The sequence below is a fragment of the Dreissena polymorpha genome, chromosome 5, assembly GCF_020536995.1.
Source record: "Dreissena polymorpha isolate Duluth1 chromosome 5, UMN_Dpol_1.0, whole genome shotgun sequence".
In the NCBI taxonomy this organism is placed as follows: domain Eukaryota; kingdom Metazoa; phylum Mollusca; class Bivalvia; order Myida; family Dreissenidae; genus Dreissena; species Dreissena polymorpha.
The window spans coordinates 53,286,937-53,312,769 of record NC_068359.1 but is presented as its reverse complement, the minus strand read 5'-3'; the positions used below and the strand labels follow the sequence as shown (position 1 = coordinate 53,312,769).

At 35.8% G+C, this 25,833-nt stretch overlaps 1 protein-coding gene and 1 long non-coding RNA gene across 5 annotated transcripts; both read right to left on the bottom strand.

Moving 5' to 3' along the window:
• Positions 1–286: 286 nt before the first annotated feature.
• On the bottom strand, positions 287–25,725 carry LOC127880790 (caspase-3-like). 4 transcript variants are annotated; one of them, XM_052428205.1, is made up of 11 exons: positions 25,525–25,725; positions 24,587–24,725; positions 18,358–18,492; positions 15,807–15,903; positions 13,757–13,902; positions 9,028–9,198; positions 8,392–8,520; positions 7,735–7,825; positions 5,763–5,909; positions 3,607–3,716; positions 287–1,441 (listed from the first exon to the last, which is right to left on the bottom strand). In XM_052428205.1, the coding sequence occupies exons 2-11, from the start codon at positions 24,716–24,718 to the stop codon at positions 1,325–1,327; spliced, it is 1,275 nt and encodes a 424-aa protein (XP_052284165.1). In that variant the 5' UTR covers positions 24,719–24,725; positions 25,525–25,725; the 3' UTR covers positions 287–1,324. The 4 variants fall into 4 exon arrangements, with proteins under 4 accessions (XP_052284165.1, XP_052284166.1, XP_052284168.1 ...); XM_052428206.1 differs by having other exon boundaries at positions 25,544–25,725; XM_052428208.1 differs by having other exon boundaries at positions 25,580–25,723.
• LOC127880792 (uncharacterized) lies at positions 12,300–13,266 on the bottom strand. The gene is made up of 2 exons (XR_008049742.1): positions 13,117–13,266; positions 12,300–12,814 (listed from the first exon to the last, which is right to left on the bottom strand). It is a non-coding gene; the product is annotated as an uncharacterized LOC127880792 (long non-coding RNA).
• Positions 25,726–25,833: the final 108 nt, after the last annotated feature.

Genomic DNA, 25,833 nt, shown 5'->3' with positions numbered 1-25,833 from the left:
ATACAACATTGTAAATGGCATATTTGCTAAAAAATATATACACCACATAAAGGACATTGTATGTCAAATAACCAGCATTCACAATACAATGCAAATACATTTAAATCACATAAGCACCATTTAAATTTTTTAAATACATTAAAAAACATTCACACTATTTAAAATATCGTAACTCTTTCATGCACAAGTATTGTAAGTTTCTTGAAAAGATAAAAGCAGACAACAATTACACAATTTTACTGACTTCATTGCAGATAAGTACAGAAACTTAAACTTAAACATTCAGTGTCAATAACATAGTTAGCATTTAGTAACATTCTTAGTTAACCCTTTAAGCGCTGGAACCGGATTTTAAAGGCCTTTGCAAACAGTTTGGATCCAGATGAGACACCACAGAACGTGGCGTCTCATCAAGATCCAAACTGTTTGCTATTCTGATAGTATTCTTTGAAAAAAATCGAAGAAAATGCTAATTTTAGAAATTCAGCAGACGACATTTTAGCAGAAGACAAATTACCCGGTACCCAGCATGCAAAGGGTTAAAAAAAGAATCATACAAATCCCATGAAAATCAACCTTTTTTTTACAGAAATTTACACGTCTGCAATGAGATCTGTAAAATTTTTTTTTACTTATGATGCTTTGATGCTATTATCTCCACTAATAATGTTCTACCCCAACCATGTATGTATTCAGTTTTACAAATATCTAATTTTCTGTACAGATAATGACCATGTTTGAGTATAATATAAGGTCTATAAGGTCATTCTTGTCTGAATTTCAAATGACCAGAAACTTTAGTAACCCACACAATGTGACGATAATAACTCATTTTTTCTATATTTCAAACTGAACACATTTCCATACATGACTATTTAACCCTTTGCATGCTGGGAAATTTGTCGTCTGCTAAAATGTCTTCTGCTGAATTTCTAAAATAGCATTTTCTTATATTTTTTTTCAAAGAATACTATCAGAATAGCAAACAGTTTGGATCCTGATGAGACGCCACGTTCTGTGGCGTCTCATCTGTATCCAAACTGTTTGCAAAGGCCTTCAAAATTCGGTTCCCGCACTGAAAGGGTTAATCCTTTCCCACTCAGAACCTAAGTGAAAATGGCTATGCACAAACAACATAAAACCAGAACAGCCTGCGAGTCACCTGCAGTCTGTGCAGGTTTTATGCTGTTTGCTGTTCATCAGTATCTTAAGGTTTGTAGATGTAGCCTTAAAATCTTGAATCTAGTAAGAAAGGTCTCCAATAAATGGGACTACAAATGCGTCCAAAGTACAGTCATAATCTGATCTTGGTACCCGGAATATTTCAGCTACTGTTAGCAGCATTGGGTGGATTAAGGTACCACTTCTTGGTCAACATGACTTGCGGGCTTGGTATCTGTATGCCAGCATACTCGTCAATCCTGGACACGTGATGGTTCACCTATAACATGGAAACAACATATTGTAATAGAGATCACAATTTCATTTCATCATTTCAATCAATTGCAATACTTTTGACACATGGCAAGGCAATTATACCGACTCCTACACAATTTTGCAATAAATATATTTTGCCGTGACGTCTCTATAATGTAGAGAGTATGGCTTCTGCCTTGCAATAAGGAGATCAAAAGTTCAATTTTCAAATTGGATTTCCTCCAAAATCAACAGTTATGTGTACTTACTTATTCAATCTGGTTCAACAACGTTCAAACTAAGGATGCAATCAACCAGAATTCAACAGATTTTAGCTAAACTTACAAAGAAATTGATATTCAAAGATGCCAATTATTGATGAGAAGTTTCGAAAATGCATTGTTAATTGGAAGTTTGTAACAGTGCAATCAACAACAAAAATCCAGACAACACATATTTTTGCCGTTCCATAGATTTGAGCTGCGCTCTGTGAAAAGGGGGTTTAATGCATGCGCATAAAGTGTCATCCCAGATTAGTCTGTACAGTCTGCACTGGCTCATCTGGGACGACACTTTCCGCCAAAACTTGATTTTTGCTAAGAAGAGATTTTCTTGAAACAAAAGATATCATAACAGCGGAAAGTGTCATCTCTGATCAGCCTGTGCAGACTGCACAGATAAATCTGGGACAACACTTTACGCACATGCATTAAACCCCTTTTTCACAAAGCACAACTCATTTAATTTCACTTGTCAAATGATATTGAGGGGTCAAGAGAATACCTCAACACACAATTCATAGAATATTGAATACATATACCTATATACCTATATTCATTTACAGGCTATACTAATCAAAGTGTGTCATTGAAATATTTCCTTTATGTATAATATTTGGAAACATAATTAGACAATTTATTGTTTTAAAAAGTAAATTTGTTGTCAACTGGGACACAAAGATGAGAAAGCGGTTACTATTGTATGTGCACGAGTCTAGCTTATAAGATTTTAACCCTTTCCAACTCAGATGCAAAGTGAAAATGGCTATGTGCAAACAGCATAAAACCAGAACAGCCTGCGAGTAACTCGCAATCTGCTCAGGCTTTATGCTGTTTGCTGCTCATCAGTATCTTAGGGTTGGAAAAGACGCCGTTAAAACTTGAAATTAGTATTAAAGGTATTTAATTAAATTTAACTTTCTATGGGATATAAAATGCGTACAAAAATGTATCCAAGTGGTAAACGATTAAGGACACATAACTCGAATGTGTTGATCAATGGGAAGCCACAATTGACTTGCACCTCAAAACCTTGAAGTGATGACATATTTGAAGTTTCAATTTAATCTCTGAGAAATTTAGTTGCTGACATTACATACTTCTATATGTAATGCAGATAATTCTTATTAAGCTACTTTTCGGAGAAGAATGCATAAATTACTGTGATGAAAATGGTTTTCACATACACATGTATACACTTCATTTTCATGACCAACTTGAAGTGTAAATCTAATCAACTAAGAGATTTGAATTGTAAAAGGTAGCTCATTCCTAAAACATTCCAAACAAACAGACAAACTGACTAAAAAATCAAACGAATGACTGAAAGAACAAGACTATTGCCAAGCAATATATGTCCCCTACCAGCTCCACCATTGTCAGAAATTCCACCATTGTCAGATTTTTTATAAATTTTTTGTGTTGACATAGCAACCAGAAATTTTGATGTAGGAACAAAATGAAATGACGTGCATAATGTCCATATTGCCATCTTTCCATGTTTCAAGTTTCATGAATATATGAAAAACTGTTGAAGTTATTGCAGGATCCAGAAAACCACCATTTTCAGCAGTATTTCTAGTCTATTTGTTGCCATAGCAACTAAAATTTTGACATAGGAACAAAATGAAATGACGTGCATAATGTCCATATTGCCATCTATCCATGTTTAAAGTTTCATGAAAAAATATTAAGAACTTTTAAAGTTATCGCAGGATCCAGAAAAGTGTGATTGACTGACAGACAGACTGACAGACATACAGAGCCCAAACCATAAGTCCCCTCCGGTGAAACCGGTACAGGACAATAAAATCGCATTACCCATCCCTGCATGGTTGTAAAATATATCAACATTCGTTTTGAGTCGCCTAAAAAAATAACGAAAACAACAGATAGCCTAACTTCAACCCACCTTTACCAGCATGGACACAACATCCATGGTAGAGGCCCACTCTTTAAAAACTTTCACAAATCCCTGTACAAAGAAACTTCCTTCTGTCTTGTGTCGCCAGCTCACATGCCCTGCAATGGTGAACATTTTGTGTTTTTGCTTGTTTAACTGCGTTGTTCAGTCACATCAGCAGCCAGAATGCCATGATAGCAGTTCTACATTTCAAAAGTACCAGCATATTAAATTATTAATGCAGTTGTCCCTTCAGTATATTATATAAAATTGTTATTGCCCTTATGTATTTAACAAGGGCTGTTTGTAAAACATGCATGCTCCCCATATGGGCTGTTAATTGTAGTGGCAGCCATTTTGTGAATACGTTTTTTGTCACTGTGACCTTGACCTTTGACCTAGTGACCTGAAAATCAATAGGGGTCATCTGCAAGTCATGATCAATGTACCTATGAAGTTTCATGATCCTAGGCATAATTATTCTTGAGCTATCATCAGGAAAACATTTTACTGTTTCGAGTCACTATGACCTTGACCTTTGACCTAGTGACCTGAAAATTAATAGGGGTCATCTGCCAGTCATGATCAATGTACCTATTAAGTTTTATGATCCTAGGCATAAGCATTCTTGAGTTATCATTCGGAAACCATTTTACTATTTTGAGTCACTGTGACCTTGACCTTTGACCTAGTGACCTGAAAATCTATAGGGGTCATCTGCCAGTCATGATCAATATACCTATGAAGTTTCATGATCCTAGGCCAAAGCATTCTTGAGTTATCATCCGGAAACCATTTTGCTGTTTCAAGTCACTGTGACGTTGACCTTTTACCTAGTGACCTGAAAATCAATAGGGGTCATTTGCCAGTCATGATCAATGTACCTATGAAGTTTCATGATCCTAGGCGTAAGCATTCTTGAGTTATCATCCGGAAACCATTTTGCTATTTCGAGTCACTGTGACCTTTACCTTTGACCTAGTGACCTGAAAATCAAAAGGGGTCATCTGCCAGTCTGTCATGATCAATGTACTTATGAAGTTTCATGATCCTAGGCGTAAGCATTCTTGAGTTATCATCCGGAAACCATTTTACTATTTCAAGTCACTGTGACCTTGACCTTTGACCTAGTGACCTGAAATAGGGGTCATCTGCCAGTCATGATCAATGTACCTATGAAGTTTCATGATCCTAGGCCTAAGCGTTCTTGAGTTATCATTTGGAAACCATTTTACTGTTTTGAGTCACTGTGACCTTGACCTTTGACCTAGTGAACTGAAAATCAATAGGGGTCATTTGCCAGTCATGATCAATGTACCTATGAAGTTTCATGATCCTAGGCCTAAGCGTTCTTGAGTTATCATCCAGAAACCATTTTACTATTTTGAATCACTGTGACCTTGACCTTTGACCTAGTGACCTGAAAATCAATAGGGGTCATGACCAATGTACCTATGAAGTTTCATGATCCTAGGCCTAAGCGTTCTTGAGTTATCATCCGGAAACCATCTGGTGGACGGACGGACATCCATCTGGCGGACGGACGGACCGACATGTGCAAAACAATATACCCCCTCTTCTTCGAAGGGGGGCATAAATATCATTGCTGTTGTCCCTGAAGTATATTATTATATAACGGTTGTTGCCCCTTGAGTACATACATATCATTGCTGTTATAATTGCAGTTGAACTTAAAGTTAGTTTCATCCTATTACCAGATGAAAATCGAATGTATAACAACGAGTTGATAAACTTGAGCGCTATACCATCATTAGTTTTTATCACACTTGGGGTTTTCCAAAAATTTGGAGAATTTGTTTTGTCAACTACTGAAGAACTAAATCGTATACAAATGCAATATTTGATAAATATCAACGAAAAAAGGGAGGAAATAATACGATAAATAGAATATTATGTGAGTTTTGGATAAAGATCAAGTTTATCATGCTCGGCTCGAACCATGGTGGCCCTCGGCAAGCTGCAAGCTACCATGGTTCTAAGCCTCACATGATAAACTTTAATTTTATCCAAAACTTAATATTATTTTCTCTATATATCAATGAAGTTGTCCGATAAGTACATTACATAGCACTGCAATTGTCCCATTGTATATCAGCAATTTTCCTTTACCTGTTACCATGTCTTACATTAAAGTTTACACTTACGAGGTATGGTAGAGTAAGCAATAAGGAAGTCCTGCATGTTGGCTATACGTCTGACTGCCTGGGCCGTGTCTGGTATCTTGTTCACGTCAACTCCCACAGAGCACCTGCCGATGCTTGGAGTAGCAAGGATGCCTTTGTCTTCAGCATCTGTGTTTGTAAAACCCATTACCACTTAAATAATATTTTCACATCTTTGTAGTCTCTTAAAACATTTAATTTAATTCAAGACCTTTCATACTGTATTCTAGTTTTAAAGGCTTAATTTCCAACCCTTAGTTACTGATGAGCAGCAATCAGCATAAAACCTGAACAGACTGTGAGTTACTTGCAGGCTGTTCAGGTTTTATGCTGGTTGCAAAATCCATTTTCACTTTGCTTCTTATGGGGGAGAGTGATAATGGTGAACAGTTATTTCGAGAAGTGAAATATAGACTCAAAGGTAGAAAGCAAGAAGGCATGATGGCTTGATATAACCCATATGATTCCTACGAATCAATCAAACTTAGTTTGTTTATACCTAATTATCAAATTAATATAACATTCTTGACAGCAAATATAGACTCTTTGACAGTCTTTGAAATCACAAATAAATAGTCGAGGCAATCCAATCAGTAGCTACTCAAATATTTGCATTTCAATAAAAACAAAACTGGTGAATTTGTCAAGTTTAGAATAGGGTATAATATCCTGATCACCTATTTTTGTCTATAGGCAATGGTTGGTGTCCCGGTTATTGAAAGTATGAGCTCGTATGCTTCATCCTCGTATGGTGCATTTAACCCTTTCCCACTCAGAGCCAAAGTGGAAATAGCTATGTGCAAACAGCACAAAACCAGAACAGCCTACGAGGAACTCGCAGTCTGCAAAAGTCTACAGTTGCAAAAAATGTATCTAAGCGAAAAGGGTTAAAGATAATATGCTTTAGTTCTCTTGGTGTTCACCAGAATTTCTTTGTTTTATCTGAACACCTGTATTTTTTATTTAGGACTTTCTGTAGTGTTATCAAAATACATGATATAATGATTTGTAAAGTAAGTGCTCATCTTTCCCTTTCTTGTTTTGATGTTATTGCATCAAGTTAGAAAAGATATCATTAAGTTTAAAGTACCATTCTCCAATATAAACTTTGAAAAGGTGAAGGATGTATTAAACAAGAGGACCAAACCCCATAGGACTCACCTTAGACCAATTTTCTGAGCAAGTTCCATTAAGATGAGCAAACAATGTGACTTCTAGAGAATTCAAAAATTTCAATATAGCTATATTTAGAACATTCCTCTTCACATGTTTTCCAACAGCATGGTACATTTTCCGAACTCATTTGGGACATTTTTGGACATGTTTTGAGAAATTTACTAGATTTGCTAAAAATTGAATATGTGAGTTCTTAATGGTAAGTATTAAGTATTTACAACACTGCGCCAATCCAATGGCAGCCATGTTTTCATACCAAATCCATTTTTAAATATTTAATTTAAAACAAACATATGTCCTACGCATTTTTCCAGACAATTAGACAATAAATTTGGTCTCTAGATTGTCCAAAAAACTGTACATCACCAACATATAACTCATTATGGACCAAATGAAATCAAAAAGGAAAATTGCAAAAGCTCATTATAAGCATTTTTTTACTATGCTGAGCTTAACCCTTTCAGTGCGGGAACCGAATTTTAAAGGCCTTTGCAAACAGTTTGGATCCAGATGAGACGCCACAGAACGTGGCGTCTCATCAGGATCCAAACTGTTTGCTATTCTGATAGTATTCTTTGAAAAAAATCGAAGAAAATGCTAATTTTAGAAATTCAGCAGACGACATTTAAGCAGACGACAAATTTCCCAGCATGCAGAGGGTTTACTCTTAGTCTTATGAGCATGTCAAGCCTTACAATACAATTCTAAATTAAGTGCATATTTTTATGTTCTTTACATATACATGTACTCAGGTTATAAGTATCTGTTAATGTATTACCTCCTCTACAGGCATTTACAATGAAAAACTTTGGTTTGTGAATAAGGGCAGGGCACTGTGTAGCACTTAACTTCTCGTACAAATGGTTTACCTGCAGCAAAAAAATACTCAAACATAATAAAGCTGTTAATGATTTCTGTCCAAAATTACGGTTATGAATGGATAATTGCCATGATTCTCTTTCAATACTTATAAATATCTTCTAGTTTGAGGTATCAGAATGTATTCAAAACAAGAAAATAAGAAAGAGATTGACTGCGTTGCAAGAAATACTGGAGACTCCTTACTGATGAAAATCCCCATGAAATGAGGATTTTGCATTACCATCATATTCATTTTTCATAAGGTAATATTATGGTAATTCAAAATCCCCCTATAACAAAACTTAAATTGTGTTATGTTTATAATAAGATATGTTCATATTATCACAGCACATTCCTGAAGTTTTTTTTATGAAATAGCCTGTTTAGAAATATGTTGACTACTAATAAATTCATAAATAATAGCACATTTGTCCAAATTACTTTATATGAATACCATGAGAATAATTTTTTATTAATAAAACTCAAGAAACAATATTAGGTGAAAAATTCTTGTTAACTGTCTATTATTTAAGGCACTTATCATTTGATTCCTTAATATTCCATAATAACTCACATCAACAAACATTTCATCAACCCCGTACAGGTAATCATCCGACCCATGTGTTAGAATGGCAACCACTAGACAGTCCACAGAGGGCAGCTGCTCATGTCGTGACAACACCTCCAGATTGGCAATGATCTCCTGATGAAAACGGTACACAAACATTAACAAAGGTAGAACGTTGCTCACATATACACAAGAACTCCAGATTGGCAATGATCTCCTTGGCAAAAAGGAACAAAAACATTAACACAGGTAGAATTTTGCTCATGTCATGACAAAACCTCTAGATTGGCAACCATTTCCTGAAGAACAATGGCAGGTTGTAAGCCTAAGCGGTCAGGTAACATTTCCTAATCCATTGCTCAAGACCTCAAGTAAAGTAATTTCTCTGTCAAACATTTGTTTTCAAGACTTTAAGATTTGCATTTTCATTTGCTGTTCACAAATGACAGAAAACATATTAAATTTAATGAGATGTTTACCATTGGGGGAGGGCAAGCAAACAAGAGAAGGGCACAGCACCATGCAATTATCATGCTCTAACAGTCTGACACAAGAAATACAATGCAATCAACTTTCAGTAAGGTTGTATAGATCCTATAATTCAGACATATTAAGTAATTTCGCATATGTTTCATTCATTACCTCTGCAGTAAGATTTGTCCTCAATTCCACTCCAAACCCCAGACTTAGGAACAGACATTTGAGGTTTGCACAGTCAACATCTGTGCCCACCCTTTCTTCAAGATCTCCCCTGAACGTGCGGTTGTTGATGATTAGGAGAAATCCTCGTGGAGATGACTCCATGCGGTACTCCTAAAATGTCATGAAACAATCGATGCCTCTGTCAGACTGTTGTGGCTTCTGCTGTAGTACATGCAGATGTCTCCCTCATTTTTAAAATACCATAAATAATCAGAATATTTCCATTTGTTTTGCTGCTTGCTGTTGTTGTGTATGGCAATTCTGCTGTTTAAACAGTTATTATTACTAAAAACTAAAACTACTTGATGAAGTGCCACAATTGGGTTACAGTTGTTACTGTTATTGTTTTTGCTGTTTCTGTTTTTGTTGCTCAAACTTTTTCTATTTCAAGAATACATGTATGTATTTTTTGTTCAATGGTTTTATTTTTGTCTTGATTGAAGAAGTAAAAGTGGTTGGATACCCATGTATTCTTCATTTACAACAAATTAGAAAGGGTAAAATACAGTGTACATAATAAGTATATCAGTCTGTAATTAAACTAAAATATGATACAGCAATGATACAGCAATATGATACAGCAATGATACAGCAATATGATACAGCAATATGATACAGCAATGATACAGCAATGCACATTCTGTCAACTCAGTAGCCTAACTGGCTAAATATTTTATATCTAAATGCAAACAAGAAAAAAAAAGATCATGTTGTATCCTTTTTAAAAACAGATATAGTTATGAGGAAATAATTGTGACAGAACGATATCAATTAAAGATATAAACAAGGGATAAAATTGTCACAAAACCAGGTTTTCAATTTGAAACAAGAGTGCCAAACTGTCACAAGATACGCCCATTTAAAGGTTTTGGACAACTTGATAACTTTACCATGACCCATATTTGAACTTGACCTACATATCATCTAGACACAACTTCTGACCAAATTTGGTGAAGAACAGATTAAAACTACTTCAATTAGAGAGCGGACACCATGCTAAATGCTTGAAATGCACTAAGTGACCTTGTGATCTAATTTTTGACCCTGCATGACCCATATTCAAATTTGACCTAGATATTGTCTAGATACAACTTCTGACCAAGTAATGTGATTATCAGATGAAAACTACTTCTATTACAGAGCGGACACCATGCTAAATGCTTGAAATGCACTAAGTGACCTCGCGACCTATTTTTTGATCCGGCATGATCCATATTCGAACTTGACCTAGATATTGTCCAGATTCAACTTCTGACCAAGTTTGGTGAAGATCGGATAAAAACTACTTCAATTAGAGAGCGGACACCATGCTAAATGCTTGAAATGCACTAAGTGACCCTGTGACCTAGTTTTTGACCCGGCATAACCCATATTCGAACTTGACCTAGATATTGTCTAGATAAAACTTCTGACCAAGTTTGGTGAAGATCGGATGAAAACTATTTGAATTAGAAAGCGGACACTGCTGTGGACGCCGCCCGCCCGCCGCAAAGGCGAAACTATAATACGTCCCGTTTTTTTTAAACGGGCGTATAAAAAAAGTCTGATGAAGGGAGACAACTAAAACTGAACTGATTGTTTATAATGAATCCCCTTTGTTTCAAAATAAATCTATTTTAATTCATGGCGACCTTGACCTTGGAGATAATAATGTAATTCTTTCGTGCGACACACCATACAATGATGGTGAACAAATGTGCCAAATGATTTTTAAAATCTCACAATGAATGACATAGTTATGGCCTGGACAAGCTCATTTATGGCCATTTTTGACCTTTGAACTCAAAGTGTGACCTTGACCTTGGAGATATCGAAGTAATTCTTTCGCACGACACACCGTCTAATGAAGGTGAATAAATGTGCCAAATGATTTTAAACAAGTGTGCCAAACTGTCACAAGATACGCCCGTTCGAAGGTTTTGGACACCATGCTCAATGCTTGAAATGCACTAAGTGACCTCGAGACCTAGTTATTGACCCGGCATGACCCATATTTGAACTTGACCTAGATATCATTTAGACGTAACATCTGACTAAATTCGGTGAAGATCAGATGAAAACTACTTCAATTAGAGAGCGGACACCATGCTATATGCTTGAAATGCACTAAGTGACATCACGACCTCGTTTTTGAACCGACATAACCCATATTTGAACTTGACCTACATATCATCTAGTCACAACTTCTGACCAAATTAGGTGAAAATCGGATGAAAACTACTTCAATTAGAGAGTGGACACCATGCTTAATGCTTGAAATGCGCTAAGTGACCTCATGACCTCGTTTTTGACCCTGCATGACCCATATTTGAACTTGACCTACATATCATCTAGACACAACTTCTGACCAAATTAGGTAATGATCGGATGAAACTACTTCAATTAGAGAGCGGATACCATGCTAAATGCTTGAAATGCACTAAGTGACCTCATGACCTCGTTTTTGACCCTGCATGACCCATATTTGAACTTGACCTACATATCATCTAGACACAACTTCTGACCAAATTAGGTGAAGATCCGATGAAAACTACTTCAATTAGAGAGCGGACACCATGCTAATGCTTGAAATGCACTAAGTAACCTCGTGACCTCGTTTTTGACCCGGAATGACCCATATTCGAACTTGACCTACATATCATCCAGACACAACTTCTGACTAAATTAGATGAAGATCGGATGAAAACTACTTCAATTAGAGAGCGGACACCATACTAAATGCTTGAAATGCACTAAGTGACCTCTTGACCTACTTTTTGGCCCGGCATGACCCATATTTGAACTTGACCTACATATCATCTAGACACAACAACTGACCAAGTTTGGTGAAGATCGGGTGAAAACTTCTTCAATAAGAGAGCAGAAACCATGCTTAATCCTTGAAATGCACTAAGTGACCCCGTGACCTAGTTTTTGACCCTGCATGACCAATATTCGAACTTGACCTAGATATTGTCTAGACACAACTTCTGACCAAGTTTGGTAAAGATCGAATGAAAACTATTTGAATTAGAGAGGGGACACTGCTGTGGACGCCGCCTGCCGCCCGCCCGCCCGCCAAGGGTGAAACTATAATACGTCCCGTTTTTAAAAACGGGCGTATAAAAATTGATTTTAGGTTGATGACAATGATAAACAGTTGCCTTTCTATAGTACCCATGCACAGTGAAAAACTCATGTACCTGTGGAAATCATGATTAGATTGAAGGAAAAATGAAACTTACCAATAAACATGTTGTTAAAAATAACTCGTTTCAAAAATCGCGAAAAAAATAAACCCGATGAAAATATCGCAAAATAAAACTGGATAAAAATATTGCATAAAAATATTGCATGTGTTAATCGGTTGCATGTCTCCAATCAGACCTGACTGATATATAATCTATATACTACCTCTGACCAAGTTTGGTGAATTCAACTTGAACTAGAGCTTTGTCACTGAATGTGACTTATACCCCCATACCACTTTGACGCAGGATAAAAAGTTGTTTAAAAGTTTCGGATGAATACAATTTGAATTAGAGTCCGGACAAAGTGGCGCTGTTGAAAATGCACTAATTGACCCTATGACCTAGTTCTTGACCCGACATGACCCATATTCGAACTTGACCTAGATATCAACTAGATGCAACTACTGACCAAGTTTGGTAAAGATCGGATGAATACAATTTGAATAAGAGTCCGGACAAAGTGGCGCTGTTGAAAATGGACTAATTGACCCTATGACCTAGTTTTTTACCTGGCATGACCCATATTCGAACTTGGCCTAGATATCAACTAGATGCAACTACTGACCAAGTTTGGTGAAGATAAGATTTATACAATTTGAATTAGAGTCCGGACAAAGTAAAATGCACTAATTGACCCTTTGACCTAGTTTTTGACCCATTATGACCCATATTCGGACTTGACCTAGATATCAACTAGATGCAACTACTGACCAAGTTTGGTGAAGATCGGATGAATACAATTTGAATTAGAGTCCGGACAAAGTGGCGCCGTTGAAAATGCACTAATTGACCCTATGACCTAGTTTTTGACCCGGCATGACCCATATTCGAACTTGGCCTATATATCAACTAGATGCAACTGCTGACCAAGTTTGGTGAAGATCGGATGAATACAATTTGAAATAGAGTCCAGACAAAGTGGCCCCTTTGAAAATGCACTTATTGACCCTATTACCTAGTTTTTGACCCGGCATGACCCATATTCGAACTTGGCCTAGATATCAACTAGATGCAACTGCTGACCAAGTTTGGTGAAGATCGGATGAATACAATTTGAATTAGAGTCCGGACAAAGTGATGCCTTCCGCCCGCCGCCCGCCCGCCGCCCGCCCGCCCGCCAAGGGGTTTCACATAATACGTCCCGTATTTTATACGGGCGTATAAAAATCACAATGAACGACAAAGTTATGGCCCGGACAAGCTTGTTCCGCCCGCCAGCCGACATTCGCCAATCTAATAACCTGTTTTTTCCTTCTGACAACCTGGTTAAAAACACACACTGAATGCTTTTTATTCTAAATTAGTACACATAGCTATTAGTTCAATTCATTAAAATGGTTTTAAATAGAAATATTGGAAAAATCTATGAAGCTTTCTGAAGAAAAACGTAGTAAACATTTTGATAAGTTTGTCTGACAAGGAAATCATTGTGACCTCACCTCCTCATAGTTTCCTGTGTACCCTGGTCCCAGAGAGGCGGAGCTACCTTGAGAGGTCAAGGACACGATGGACTGGGGGTCTGGTAGGTTAGCAACTGGACTGCCTGTTTCCTGCACTGCAGTTATCAGGGAAGTGCCCTTGAATACTGAAAGCATTTATTTCACAATGTCATATTGAGCAAATATAAAAACTTTAAGTCGGCTCAATTTGGGCTTATCGGTTAAAACAATAATTTTAATCCTGCTAAAAAAAACTTATACAAGAAACTAGAGAATACAAAGATAATGACAGTTATTTTTATTAACTTTGAGTCTGAATGATGGAACAATAACTGACTATTAGTACTTTGTCACAAACATCATACCCCGCACTGCTGTGTCAGCAGTTTTAAGGGTAAATAACTAAGGAACATGAGGATATCTGGGGATAAAGTGTCTTACACATCTATATATCTTATCATCTTCATGATATCATGCAAAATCATTTGTATTTGTGCTACATTAATTTTGATTGATATTTTTGTTAGACCGATCTGTGCATTTAAGATCGCAACGAATAATCGTTCCAAATTTTGCAAGGCCAAATAACAGTAGGCATGAATTTCAGATAAATCCATATAGAACAAAAAGGGGTACATTACACGGTGTACTTAGCAGACACACTACATTATAATAGTATGCAGACAAACCAATTGACAGAGAAAGTAACTGCAAATATCACCCTGAAAAACATGATTATTTTACTGGTGAATAATGACAGAACGCAACCAAAATGGTTAATTATTGCAACACAGTGCGCAGAGATTTTTGAATCTGCATTTTGAAGTAAAATTGTGGACAATCCATCGTAAATACAACAAGAGCACCGCATAACAGGTGCCACACTCGGCTGCGAAAGCTTGTTAGATTTTATTTTTTTAGAGGTTACAGTGACCTTGATCTAGTGACCCAAAATGGGTGTGGCGTATAGAACTCATCAAGGTGCATCTACATATGAAGTTTCGAAGTTGTAGGTGGAAGCACTTTGATTTTAGAGCGACTGTTAAGGTTTATGTTAAAGTTTTATATTAGAGGTCACTGTGACCTTGACCTTTGACCTAGTGACCCAAAAATGGGTGTGGCATGAAAAGAACATGAAGGTGCATCTACATATGAAGTTTCAAAGTTGTAGGTGGAAGCACTTTGATTTTAGAGCCTATGTTAAAGTTTGATATTAGAGGTCACGGTGACCTTGACCATTGACCTAGTGACCCAAAAATGGGTGTGGCATGTAGAACTCATCGAGGTGCATGTACATATGAAGTTTCAAAGTTGTAGTTGGAAGCACTTTGATTTTAGAGCCAATGTTAAGGTTTTAGCACGACGCGGACGACGAGCTGGCTACGACAACAGCTCGGGTTTTCTCCGAAAACAGCCTCGCTAATAAAATTGTGAAAAGGAATAAAATAAACAGAAACATTTAAGAAGCTAGTTCAAGTAATATCTTGGGACATATATTAATTAAAATACATTTTAAATAAATGCCCTTGACAATTAACATTTTACTGATCATGCAGTTATGACATTGTTGACAAAATTGATTTAAAGTGTTATTTTTATAAACATAAACCCATTTGCAATATTGAAGAAATACAATAATGAAAAAATATACTTTTAGTTTTTTACAATACTAAATATTACCCATAAACAGAATATAAAGGTCCAGTGTTTTTTTTACCATTTTGGAAATGGGGCCGAATCACTTTGAATTGGGAAAATTTGCGCCATTTTGACTAAATTTGGGAAATAAGTCTTGTTCAATGTTTACCAACAAATGCTGTAAATTGAGAATAAAAGTGAAATTAATATTGCATTTACAAAGGTATAACTTATGATTTTGAGATAAATTAAATGTTTAGACATATTATAAAAACAAAATACTTTTTTGAACATCCTTTATTGGGAATTTTCAGGTCACATTTGGGAAAAATATATACTTTTTTATATTGGTAATGGGTACCACTACAGGACCCAAATTTGACTGAAACAAAACACTAAAATCACTGCCCACCTTCTACACCTTCCATGTCCTCATTGTCCGATGAGGATTCTGGAGTAAGACTCAGCTCAGAGAGACCGCTTGCATTGCCAGTTTCTCTGTCATATTCCTGTAGCAGTTTGGAGAGGTTCAAACTATAGTTATGTAAGCTTTATTGCTATTGAAAGCCAAAGGCTTCTTGAGAATTCTCTCAAACTTAAGCTCTCCTGACAGATGAGACAGACACCATATACACTATGACATTCCTAACAGCTCTCCTGACAGATGAGACAGACACCATATACACTATGACATTCCTAACAACTCTCCTGACAGATGAGATGGACACCATTTACACTATGACATTCCTAACAGCTCTCCTGACAGATGAGACAGACACCATATACACTATGACATTCCTAACAGCTCTCCTGACAGATTAGATGGACACCATATACACTATGACATTCCTAACAGCTCTCCTGACAGATGAGACAGACACCATATACACTATGACATTCCTAACAGCTCTCCTGACAGATTAGACAGTGACCATATACACTATGACATTCCTAACAGCTCTCCTGACAAAATGAGACAGACACCAAATACACTATGACATTCCTAACAGCTCTCCTGACAGATGAGACAGACACCATATACGCTATTGACATTCCTAACAGCTCTCCTGACAGATGAGACAGACACCATATACACTATGACATTCCTAACAGCTCTCCTGACAGATGAGACAGACACCATATACACTATGACATTCCTAACAGCTCTCCTGACAGATGAGACAGACACCATATACACTATGACATTCCTAACAGCTCTCCTGACAGATGAGACAGACACCATATACACTATGACATTCCTAACAGCTCTCCTGACAGATGAGACAGACACCATATACACTATGACATTCCTAATAGCTCTCCTGACAGATGAGACAGACACCATATACACTATGACATTCCTAACAGCTCTCCTGACAGATGAGACAGACACCATATACACTATGACATTCCTAACAGCTCTCCTGACAGATGAGACAGACACCATATACACTATGACATTCCTAACAGCTCTCCTGACAGATGAGACAGACACCATATACACTATGACATTCCTAACAGCTCTCCTGACAGATGAGACAGACACCATATACACTATGACATTCCTAACTCATGCTGTACTTGGTTTATTTTCCAGTGTACACTGAGCTGTTGTGTAATGGTCTATAGCTGCAAAATTAATATTAATATTTAAACTAGCAACCAATTTTCCTTTCAGAATACAAATGACTTTTACATTTGACAAAAAAAATAATGTTTTGCCAAAATTTGCCAAAAATATATTAAAATTCTTTCACATACACATTTATTTGTATACCTTTCAACACTGCTATTTCAAACACCATTAAAGGGGCCTGATCATGTTTAGGCAAATTGACAAATAAAAAAACAAATGTTTAAGATTCACAAATTTTCGTTCTAGTTATTATATTTATGAGGAAACAGCAATACTGAACATTTACCATGCTTTAAAATATCAATTATATGCATCTTTTGATGATTTAAAAACCTGAAATTTATTAAGCGTTGTAACGTGAAATGATTGAACAAATTTGGAGAGTTCTGTTGTTGTTGTTATATTCAGTGATACTATGAGGATTGCTTTAAATATATAAAGAATCAAATACATCATTTTACTCCAGGGTCAGTGGTTTGAGCCCAGTTGAGGGTTACTTTTTTTTCTTTCTTTGATTTTATTCTTGCTTCTTACTGGAGCTTTTTACATCCAATGTTTACATTTATCAATATAATGCATTTAATGACAAACTTCAATACATTCCAAAATCTGTAAAAGGCCCCTTTAATTCCGATCTATTTTTAATTGTATTGCTCATGTTGTTTTCTCCCTTTAAAACAACAAGAGATGTGTTTGTCAGAAACACAATGCCCCCTATTGCGCCGCTTTGAAGCCATAAATTTGACCTTTGACCTTGAACAATGACCTTGACTTTGACCTTAAGCCACTCAAAATGAGCAGCTCAATGAGATACACATGCATGCCAAATATCAAGTTGCTATCTTCAATATTAAAAAAGTTATGACCAAACATTAACAAAGGTTAAAGTTTTAGGAACGAAAAATACAATGATATTTGACCTTTGACCTTGAAGGATGACCTTGACCTTGACTTTTCACCACTCAAAATGTGCAGCTCAGTGAGATACACATGCATGCCAAATATGAAGTTGCTATCTTCAATATTGCAAACGTTATAAAACTTTAACCAAGGTTAAAGTTTGTGACACACACATACAATGACTGACTGACACAATGAAAGACAGACAGACAGACAGACAGACAGACAGACAGGCCAAAAACAAAATACCCCGATCTTTCAATCCGGGGGCATAAAAATTGTGTTGTTCAGCTATAATTAACAAACAATAATATAATTTTATAATATGGTGAAAAGGTATACGAATATTGTAATAACCGACTGTACAAAAAGAGACCCAATTTATAGCATTTTAGCATTTCAGCATTTTACAAACCGTTGTTCACACCTGTTTGATGTGATTTGCAAGAGCATTTTGACCACTCTCCGTCAGAATCTTCAGAAAAATGTTGTAGGCTGTAGGACCGCGACGCGGCAGAATGTCAAGAAAAGCCCGCACCTGATCTGGTCTACATTCCTTGGCCTGAAAATTGAACCATTCTCTGAAGTTTTCGCTTGTGTAGTAGTTGGTATGCATATTGACCGTACATATCAAATTAGATAACAACTGCTTGCCTCTGTGTACAGCATTAGCACAGCTTTGTTTTGGCTATATGTATAGCCTTTATTGGGTCATATTACCTGTGGGTCTTGTTTTTATCCAAATCAAGTCCCACCATTTTGAACTGATATCTTTGCTTTACAGTGACCTTGACTTAGGGAAGCAGGTAAGGTACCTACTTACCCGATTTCCATGTTACACCCTGTTCCAAACAAAAGCTATTGATTGGATACCAATGTTCTATTTTGAATAACAGTGACCATAACCAGACTGACCAAAAATGCAATTACAAGAGGGCTATGATGGCCCTGAATCGCTCACCTGACTAATCTTGCTACATCAACTTAAATTCTATCAGACCCATATACAATCCCATGCCAGAGTTCATCAATTAATACATTCTGACAAAATTTCATTAAGATGTGATGAAAACTGTGACCTCTTTCATCTACACAAGGTTTTACTAGAATTGGCCAGGTGACCTAATTTTTGACCCCAGATGACCCATATACGATCCAAAATCAGATATTATCAAGATAGACATTCTGACCATATTTCATTAAGATCAGATGAAAGCTATGACCTCTATTGTCTACACAAGGTTTTTCTATGATTTGACCTAGTGACCTAGTTTTTGACCCCAAATGACCCAAATCCAATCCCAACCCAGATTTCATCAAGATTAACATTCTGGCCAAATTTTATTAAGTTTGGATGAAAACTGTGACCTCACCTCTACTGTCTACACAAGTTGTTTTTTTAACTTTAACCTAGTGATCTAGTTTTTTACCCTCGATGACCAAAATTCGATTCCAAGCTAGATTTGAAAAGACAAACTTTCTGACTAAATTTCATAAAGATTGGATGAAAACAGTGACCTCTATTGTCTACACAAGGTTGTTCTATTATTTGACCTAGTGACCTAGTTTTTGACCCCAGATGACCAAAATACAATCCAAACCCAGATTTCATCAAGATAAACATTCTGACTCAATTTCATAAAGATTTGATGAAAACTGTGACCTCTATTGTGTACACAAGGTTTTTCTATTATTTGACCTAGTGACCTAGTTTTTTTTACCTAGCGACCTAGTTTTTGAACCCAGATGACCCAAATACTATCCCAACCCAGATTTCATCAAGATAAACATTCTGACCAAATAACATAAAGATCGGATGAAAACTGTGACCTTTACTGTCTACACAAACAAATTGTTGATGGGCACACGCACACACGCATGCACGCACAACAGACGCCGGACATCACACGGTAAAAAAAAACTCACCATGTCACTTCGTGACAGGTGAGCCAAAAAAAGTCTCCAAATTCATAACACACAGTCGTTCAGCAGGAACCATTTTTCTTTTTTTAATAACTGTAAAAGTGACCATGACCGTAATATGACCAGCCCAAATTCAATAACAGCTTGTTCTCTGGTTACTATAATCTCCAATGTTTCCTCACAATTCAATAACAGCTTGTTCTCTGGTTACTATAATCTCTAATGTTTCCTCACAATTCAATAACAGCTTGTTTTCTGGTTACTATAATCTCTAATGTTTCCTCACAATTCAATAACAGCTTGTTTTCTGGTTACTATAATCTCTAATGTTTCCTCACTATTCAATAACAGCTTGTTCTCTGGTTACTATAATCTCTAATGTTTCCTCACTATTCAATAACAGCTTGTTCTCTGGTTACTATAATCTCTAATGTTTCCTCACTATTCAATAACAGCTTGTTCTCTGGTCACTATAATCTCTTATGTTTCCTCACAATTGGTTGATCATAACAACTTGTTCTCTGGTTACTATAATCTCTAATGTTTCCTCACTATTGGTTGATCATAACTATATCTAGTGGACAGAAAGTACATATTAGACAGCACATTTAGGATTATACAAGGTCCAAAATTCAGATGATCTAGCAGGTTATTAACTTAATCGAGATATGATACTAATAAACATAAACATGAAGATGATTCATTTACAACTATATGAATTAGAGAATATACAAGATTTGGTTTTTAATTGTTTTAATATTTCAAGGGCTATAAATCTTACAAGCTTCATGAAATCTGGTTTGTTATTGCACTTTGACAATCTACTATGCATACCAACATAATCACTTGAACAATCTACTATGCATACCAACATAATCACTTGAACAATCTACTATGCATACCAACATAATCACTTGAACAATCTACTATGCATACCAACATAATCACTTGAACAATCTACTATGCATACCAACATAATCACTTGAACAATCTACTATGCATACCAACATAATCACTTGAACAATCTACTATGCATACCAACATAATCACTTGAACAATCTACTATGCATACCAACATAATCATCAAGTTTCTTGAAGGTCGGATTTAAAGTTATTGAATATCTTAAAACATTGCAGGAGCATGTTTTTCCTGGAATCTGCTGTTTTCCTGGATGCTGCTTTCAAACCCAACTACAAGGTACATATTGACCCAACAGCAGAACAGAACAGAACAGACAGTTTATTCAGACTTATACATATGTACATCGTCTTTAATGCATATATTTATAAATTAAACAATGTCACGTGTCAAAATATAATAATTTTGACAAAATCAATGATACAATATTATATATATATATATATATATAAATTCAATGTGTGAATTCAGTGAAATTTCAAAACAAAATATAAACAGAGAAAAAACAACCATTTTGAAAAGAAGAAACATTCTTATTTTAAAGGCAGTAAGGATAAACTATTTACGTTTAATTTGGGTATGGTATATATGGTATAATTTTTGCAGAAAGTACAAAAACAGAAGAACAATTATTTCACATAATATCAATGCAAAAAAGTTGCAGATATTTATGGGAACTTAATAAGAAAAAAAACTAGTCTATTAAGTCAATTAGTGGTATTTATAATAGAATTTCGTATAGTTAAGGCTTCTTTAACATATTTACATACATTAATAATTTCAAATTTACATGTTGATGTCAATAAATTATAAAACTTTACAACAGATGGGTTCATGTGATAAATACGTTTAATGTATTTTTGACGTAGTAAACGAAAGCATGCACAAACACAATTAAATTGGAATTCATCCTCTATGTCCCGTTGATTGCAACAAAGACAATACCGTTCATCACGAGGGATATTGTTGCCTGAGTACCTTCCGGTCTGAATTCTCAACGGGTGGGCTGAAGCCCTTAATTTAACAAAGTATACACGTAGATTTTTAGGCAATAAATCCAAGTAGTACTCATATTCAAGAGAGGTTTTAACAAGGGCTGTTTGTAAAACATGCATGCCCCCCATATGGAATGTCAGTTGTAGTGGCAGCCATTGTGTGAATACGTTTTTTGTCACTTTGACCTTGACCTTTGACCTAATGTAAGTTATTATCCGGAAACCATTGTACTATTTCGAGTCACTGTGACCTTGACCTTTGACCTATTGACCTGAAAATCAATAGGGGTCATCTGCCAGTCATGATAAATGTACCTATGGAGTTTCATGATCCTAGGCGTAAGCATTCTTGAGTTATCATCCGGAAACCATTTTACTATTTCGAGTCACTGTGACCTTGACCTTTGACATTGTGACCTAACAGGGCGCTCGACTATTCAATTGCTTGACAGTATAACGTAAGTCATCATGGGGAAATTGTTCATATTCAATAATTTATTAGACGATCTTTCAAAAATAAAACAAGGAAAAAAAATTAATGGGGGGGGGGGGGGGGGGGGTAGGGGGGTTGAGAGGGGGGTATAATGTGGGGTGTGGTAATTTATTAGATGTTTAAAAAAAAATGGGGGGGGGGGGTGGGGGGGTAGGGGGGAGTGAGAGGGGGGTATAACGTGGGGTGTGGTAATTTATTAGATGTTTAAAAAAAAATCTCTTTTTTGGGGGGTGGGGAGGTAGGGGGGGTGGGGGGTGTGAGAGGGGGGTATAATGTGGGGTGTGGTTATTTATTATATGATGTTTAAAAAATAAATTGGGGGGGTGAGGTTGAGGAGGGGGAAGGGATTCTAGTAGGGGCGTGGGGTATTGTTTGGGTGGAATGCATTGTGGTATTCCGGTAAGTGTTGTTTTGCCAAAGTAATAATAAAGTATTATCATAAATAAAGAAGTTATGGCAATTTAAGCAAAATGTTCAATTATCTAAGTGTAAAAGGGGCCATAATTATTTCAAAATGCTTGATACAGTGGTCTGCTCTTGTTTATAGGTTGGTGTCATGTTGGTAAACAAGTATGGAACATATAAAAGCAATATGTTAAAGGATATAGGAAATATTTGAGGTAGTACGCAACTTTAACATAGATTTATCAAATATATGCATATTCTAAGTATAGAAGGGGCAATAATGATGACAAAATGCTTGATAGAGTTGTCTGCTCTTGTTTATAGGTTGGGGGTGATGTTGGTAAACAAGTATGCAAAATATAAAAGCAATATGTCAAGGGACAATGAAAAAAATAACAAATGATCTCACACTGACATGAACAAATATCCTCTATTTATTAAACATGAAATTTAAACTTATTGCACTTATTATAAGAAACATATAATAGACTAAGTGTATTACCTCTCCTGTACTGCTTATATTTATATTAATCAACAAAATTAAACATTAACACAATATTTAATATACAAAATATACAAAAAAAACTCATATTCTGATAATATTTTTACTGATCCACTTTATTTTTCCCAAATGATGATGTTTCATTGGACTGATAATTATAGATTTAGGATTACAGACCAGTTGCTTCAGTTATATTGTTCAGAGTTCGCCCTGTTGGCCGCGTGTGCGTTCTTGAGTTATCATCCAAAAACCATTTTACCATTTCAAGTCACCTTGACCTTTGACCTAGTGACCTCAAAATCAATAGGGGTCATCTGCGAATCATGATCAATGTTCCTATTAAGTTTCATGATCCTAGGCCCAAGCGTTCTTCAGTTATCATCCGGAAACCACCTGGTGGATGGACCGACAGACCGACCGACATGTGCAAAGCAATATACGTCCTCTTCTTTGAAGGGGGGCATAAAAATTCTATACATATCTAGCTAGAACAGAACTTCTATTCATATTTCCAAACCATTCCTGCTTAGCGGTGTCAATAAGTCTGCATTTAAATTCACATACAAAAGAACAACTATTAGTTATATTTGCAGTTTCAAACACATGAGAAAATTCGTATTCATTTAACAATTGTTTAACATTTGCAACCCAATTTTTGCATCCTTTAATACAATCATTCAATACTTTGATATATACAGTTTGTATAATAATATTTTTACTGTTAACAACTTTTAACCAATATTTAACAATTCGTACATATCTTTTAACATACAACGGGTATCTGCCTACCTCACCATATACTACAGCATTACATGTATTTATATTTACATTCAACAATCTTTTGCAAAATTTAAAATAAAAGCGTTCGATTTCTTTTGATTTATTAAAACCCCATATTTCAGAGGCATAGCAACAAATAGACACAACAAAAGAATCAAACAACCGACAAAATAATTTTGGCTTTAATTCATACTGCTTACATTTATAGAGTAAAATATGCATCGCCTTTAGAGCTTTTCCAACCAAATGTTCTTGATTTAAAGTGGAACTAACAGCCTGATTGCTTGTTTTAAAGAACAATGTTCAACCTAGATGATTATGTAATAAATCATTAAATGAGCGGTTTAACAATTTAATTTAGTGTATGCATTTATAATATCTTGCTAATTTTGCTTAAAACTGACTGGAATTCATGGGACAATATTCAGTCTACAAAAAGTACACTTGTCATTTTGTTCAATCAGTGTGGCACAAGTATTGCTACCTAGATAGGATAAAATTATATTGTGTCTAAGATTCAAAATGTCTTAACACTTTATGCTTATTTGTGTTTTTTTTATTGGCAATTTTCTTATTCATATGAACATTTTTTTACCAGAAGTATACATGTAGATGAAGTATTACATCTTCAAAGCATACCTGTATGGTTTCAACCATGATTGGTGTCAACAGCTCATCTTTAAGTATGTAATCATAGAGATGTCTCATCTCGAGATGGTTGACCAGATGAACTCGAGACTTCCTTAAGGCTGTCTTCTGTGCAGGGTCCATGACAGATCTATATAAGAAAAAATATTTACCAACTAAAGACTCAAGTGAATCAGCTATTTATTTCCGCATTAAGATGATTCTGTATACAGAACCTGTTCCCATGTCCTGCAATGTAAGAAAATACTAAAAGGCAACATTTAAAGTTATGGTAGACCAAACTACTGTGAAAGGTATATATGGTCGAGTATTGGCCTAAATCATCTTGAATGCTCTGAGCTTAAATTATGAGTACATTCGTACAGCTCATGCAGAGACCAGAAGTGTCAACAGCTGGGAGTTGGATTTTTGCAACTACTGGTACTTATTGCCCAAACGATATCAAATAGTTAAAATATATAACTTAGCAAAACTACCTCTGTAGTATACATGAGATAGATCATAGAACTATAGGCAGAGACGTTATCTACCCTTCTGCTATAGTAAAACCAGATACGATCCCTTTGAATCCAATGCACGCAAGTTACTCTTTTAATAAACGAATATGCCTCTATGTGGCCAAAATTTTCCAGAAAGTTGTCAATACTATAACACTAAGCAGGGCAAAAAAAACACCTTCGTAAGAGGCCTCTTTTTCTTCCCCTTAACCAAAAAGGCCCTTTGAAACTGGCCTTTGCCTTATATAAATTTCTTTAAATCATGAATTTATCTCTAAATTTCCAATCTACCTCAGTTTTTTTCATGCCCCATAGCCAGGAAATGGTGTCTTTCTTCCCCGAAAAAAAGAGGCTGTGTCCCTTTTCCCAAAGTTGGTGTTTTGGCCCTGCTAGGGTAGTTATACACCCACTCAGACAGTCGTTACAACTTACTCTCACAGTCACAACTCACACTGTGTCACAGCAGTCTTTTTCTTGAACTCTTCACCTGTAAACTTCCCTTGTTTAGTACAAATAAATTATGGACATATAAAAACAGAGACACACTCTTATGACTTGAATGTTCTATGAGTACTTGGATGAGATTTACATGGTTAAAATAATGCTGCAAAGTAACAACAAATTTAAATTTGCAAACTTAGTTGGTTTTCCATAAAATCTATAAATAGCAACGTGGGTTTTGATAGGTTACAACACAGTACTTTTAAGGATACACGCACTATATACTTCTTCTAATTGTCA

What these genes read in the sequence shown, in the direction of transcription:
- LOC127880790 (XM_052428205.1), bottom strand. Translation starts at nt 24,718, where the DNA reads ATGGACCCTGCACAGAAGACAGCCTTAAGGAAGTCTCGAGTTCATCTG. An exon ending in ACACAGGAAACTATGAGGAG is followed by an intron (nt 9,199 to 13,756) that starts GTGAGGTCACAA and finishes ATGACATTTTAG; the next exon opens with GAGTACCGCATGGAGTCATC. An exon ending in TGCTTACTCTACCATACCTC is followed by an intron (nt 3,717 to 5,762) that starts GTAAGTGTAAAC and finishes TCACCATTGCAG; the next exon opens with GGCATGTGAGCTGGCGACAC.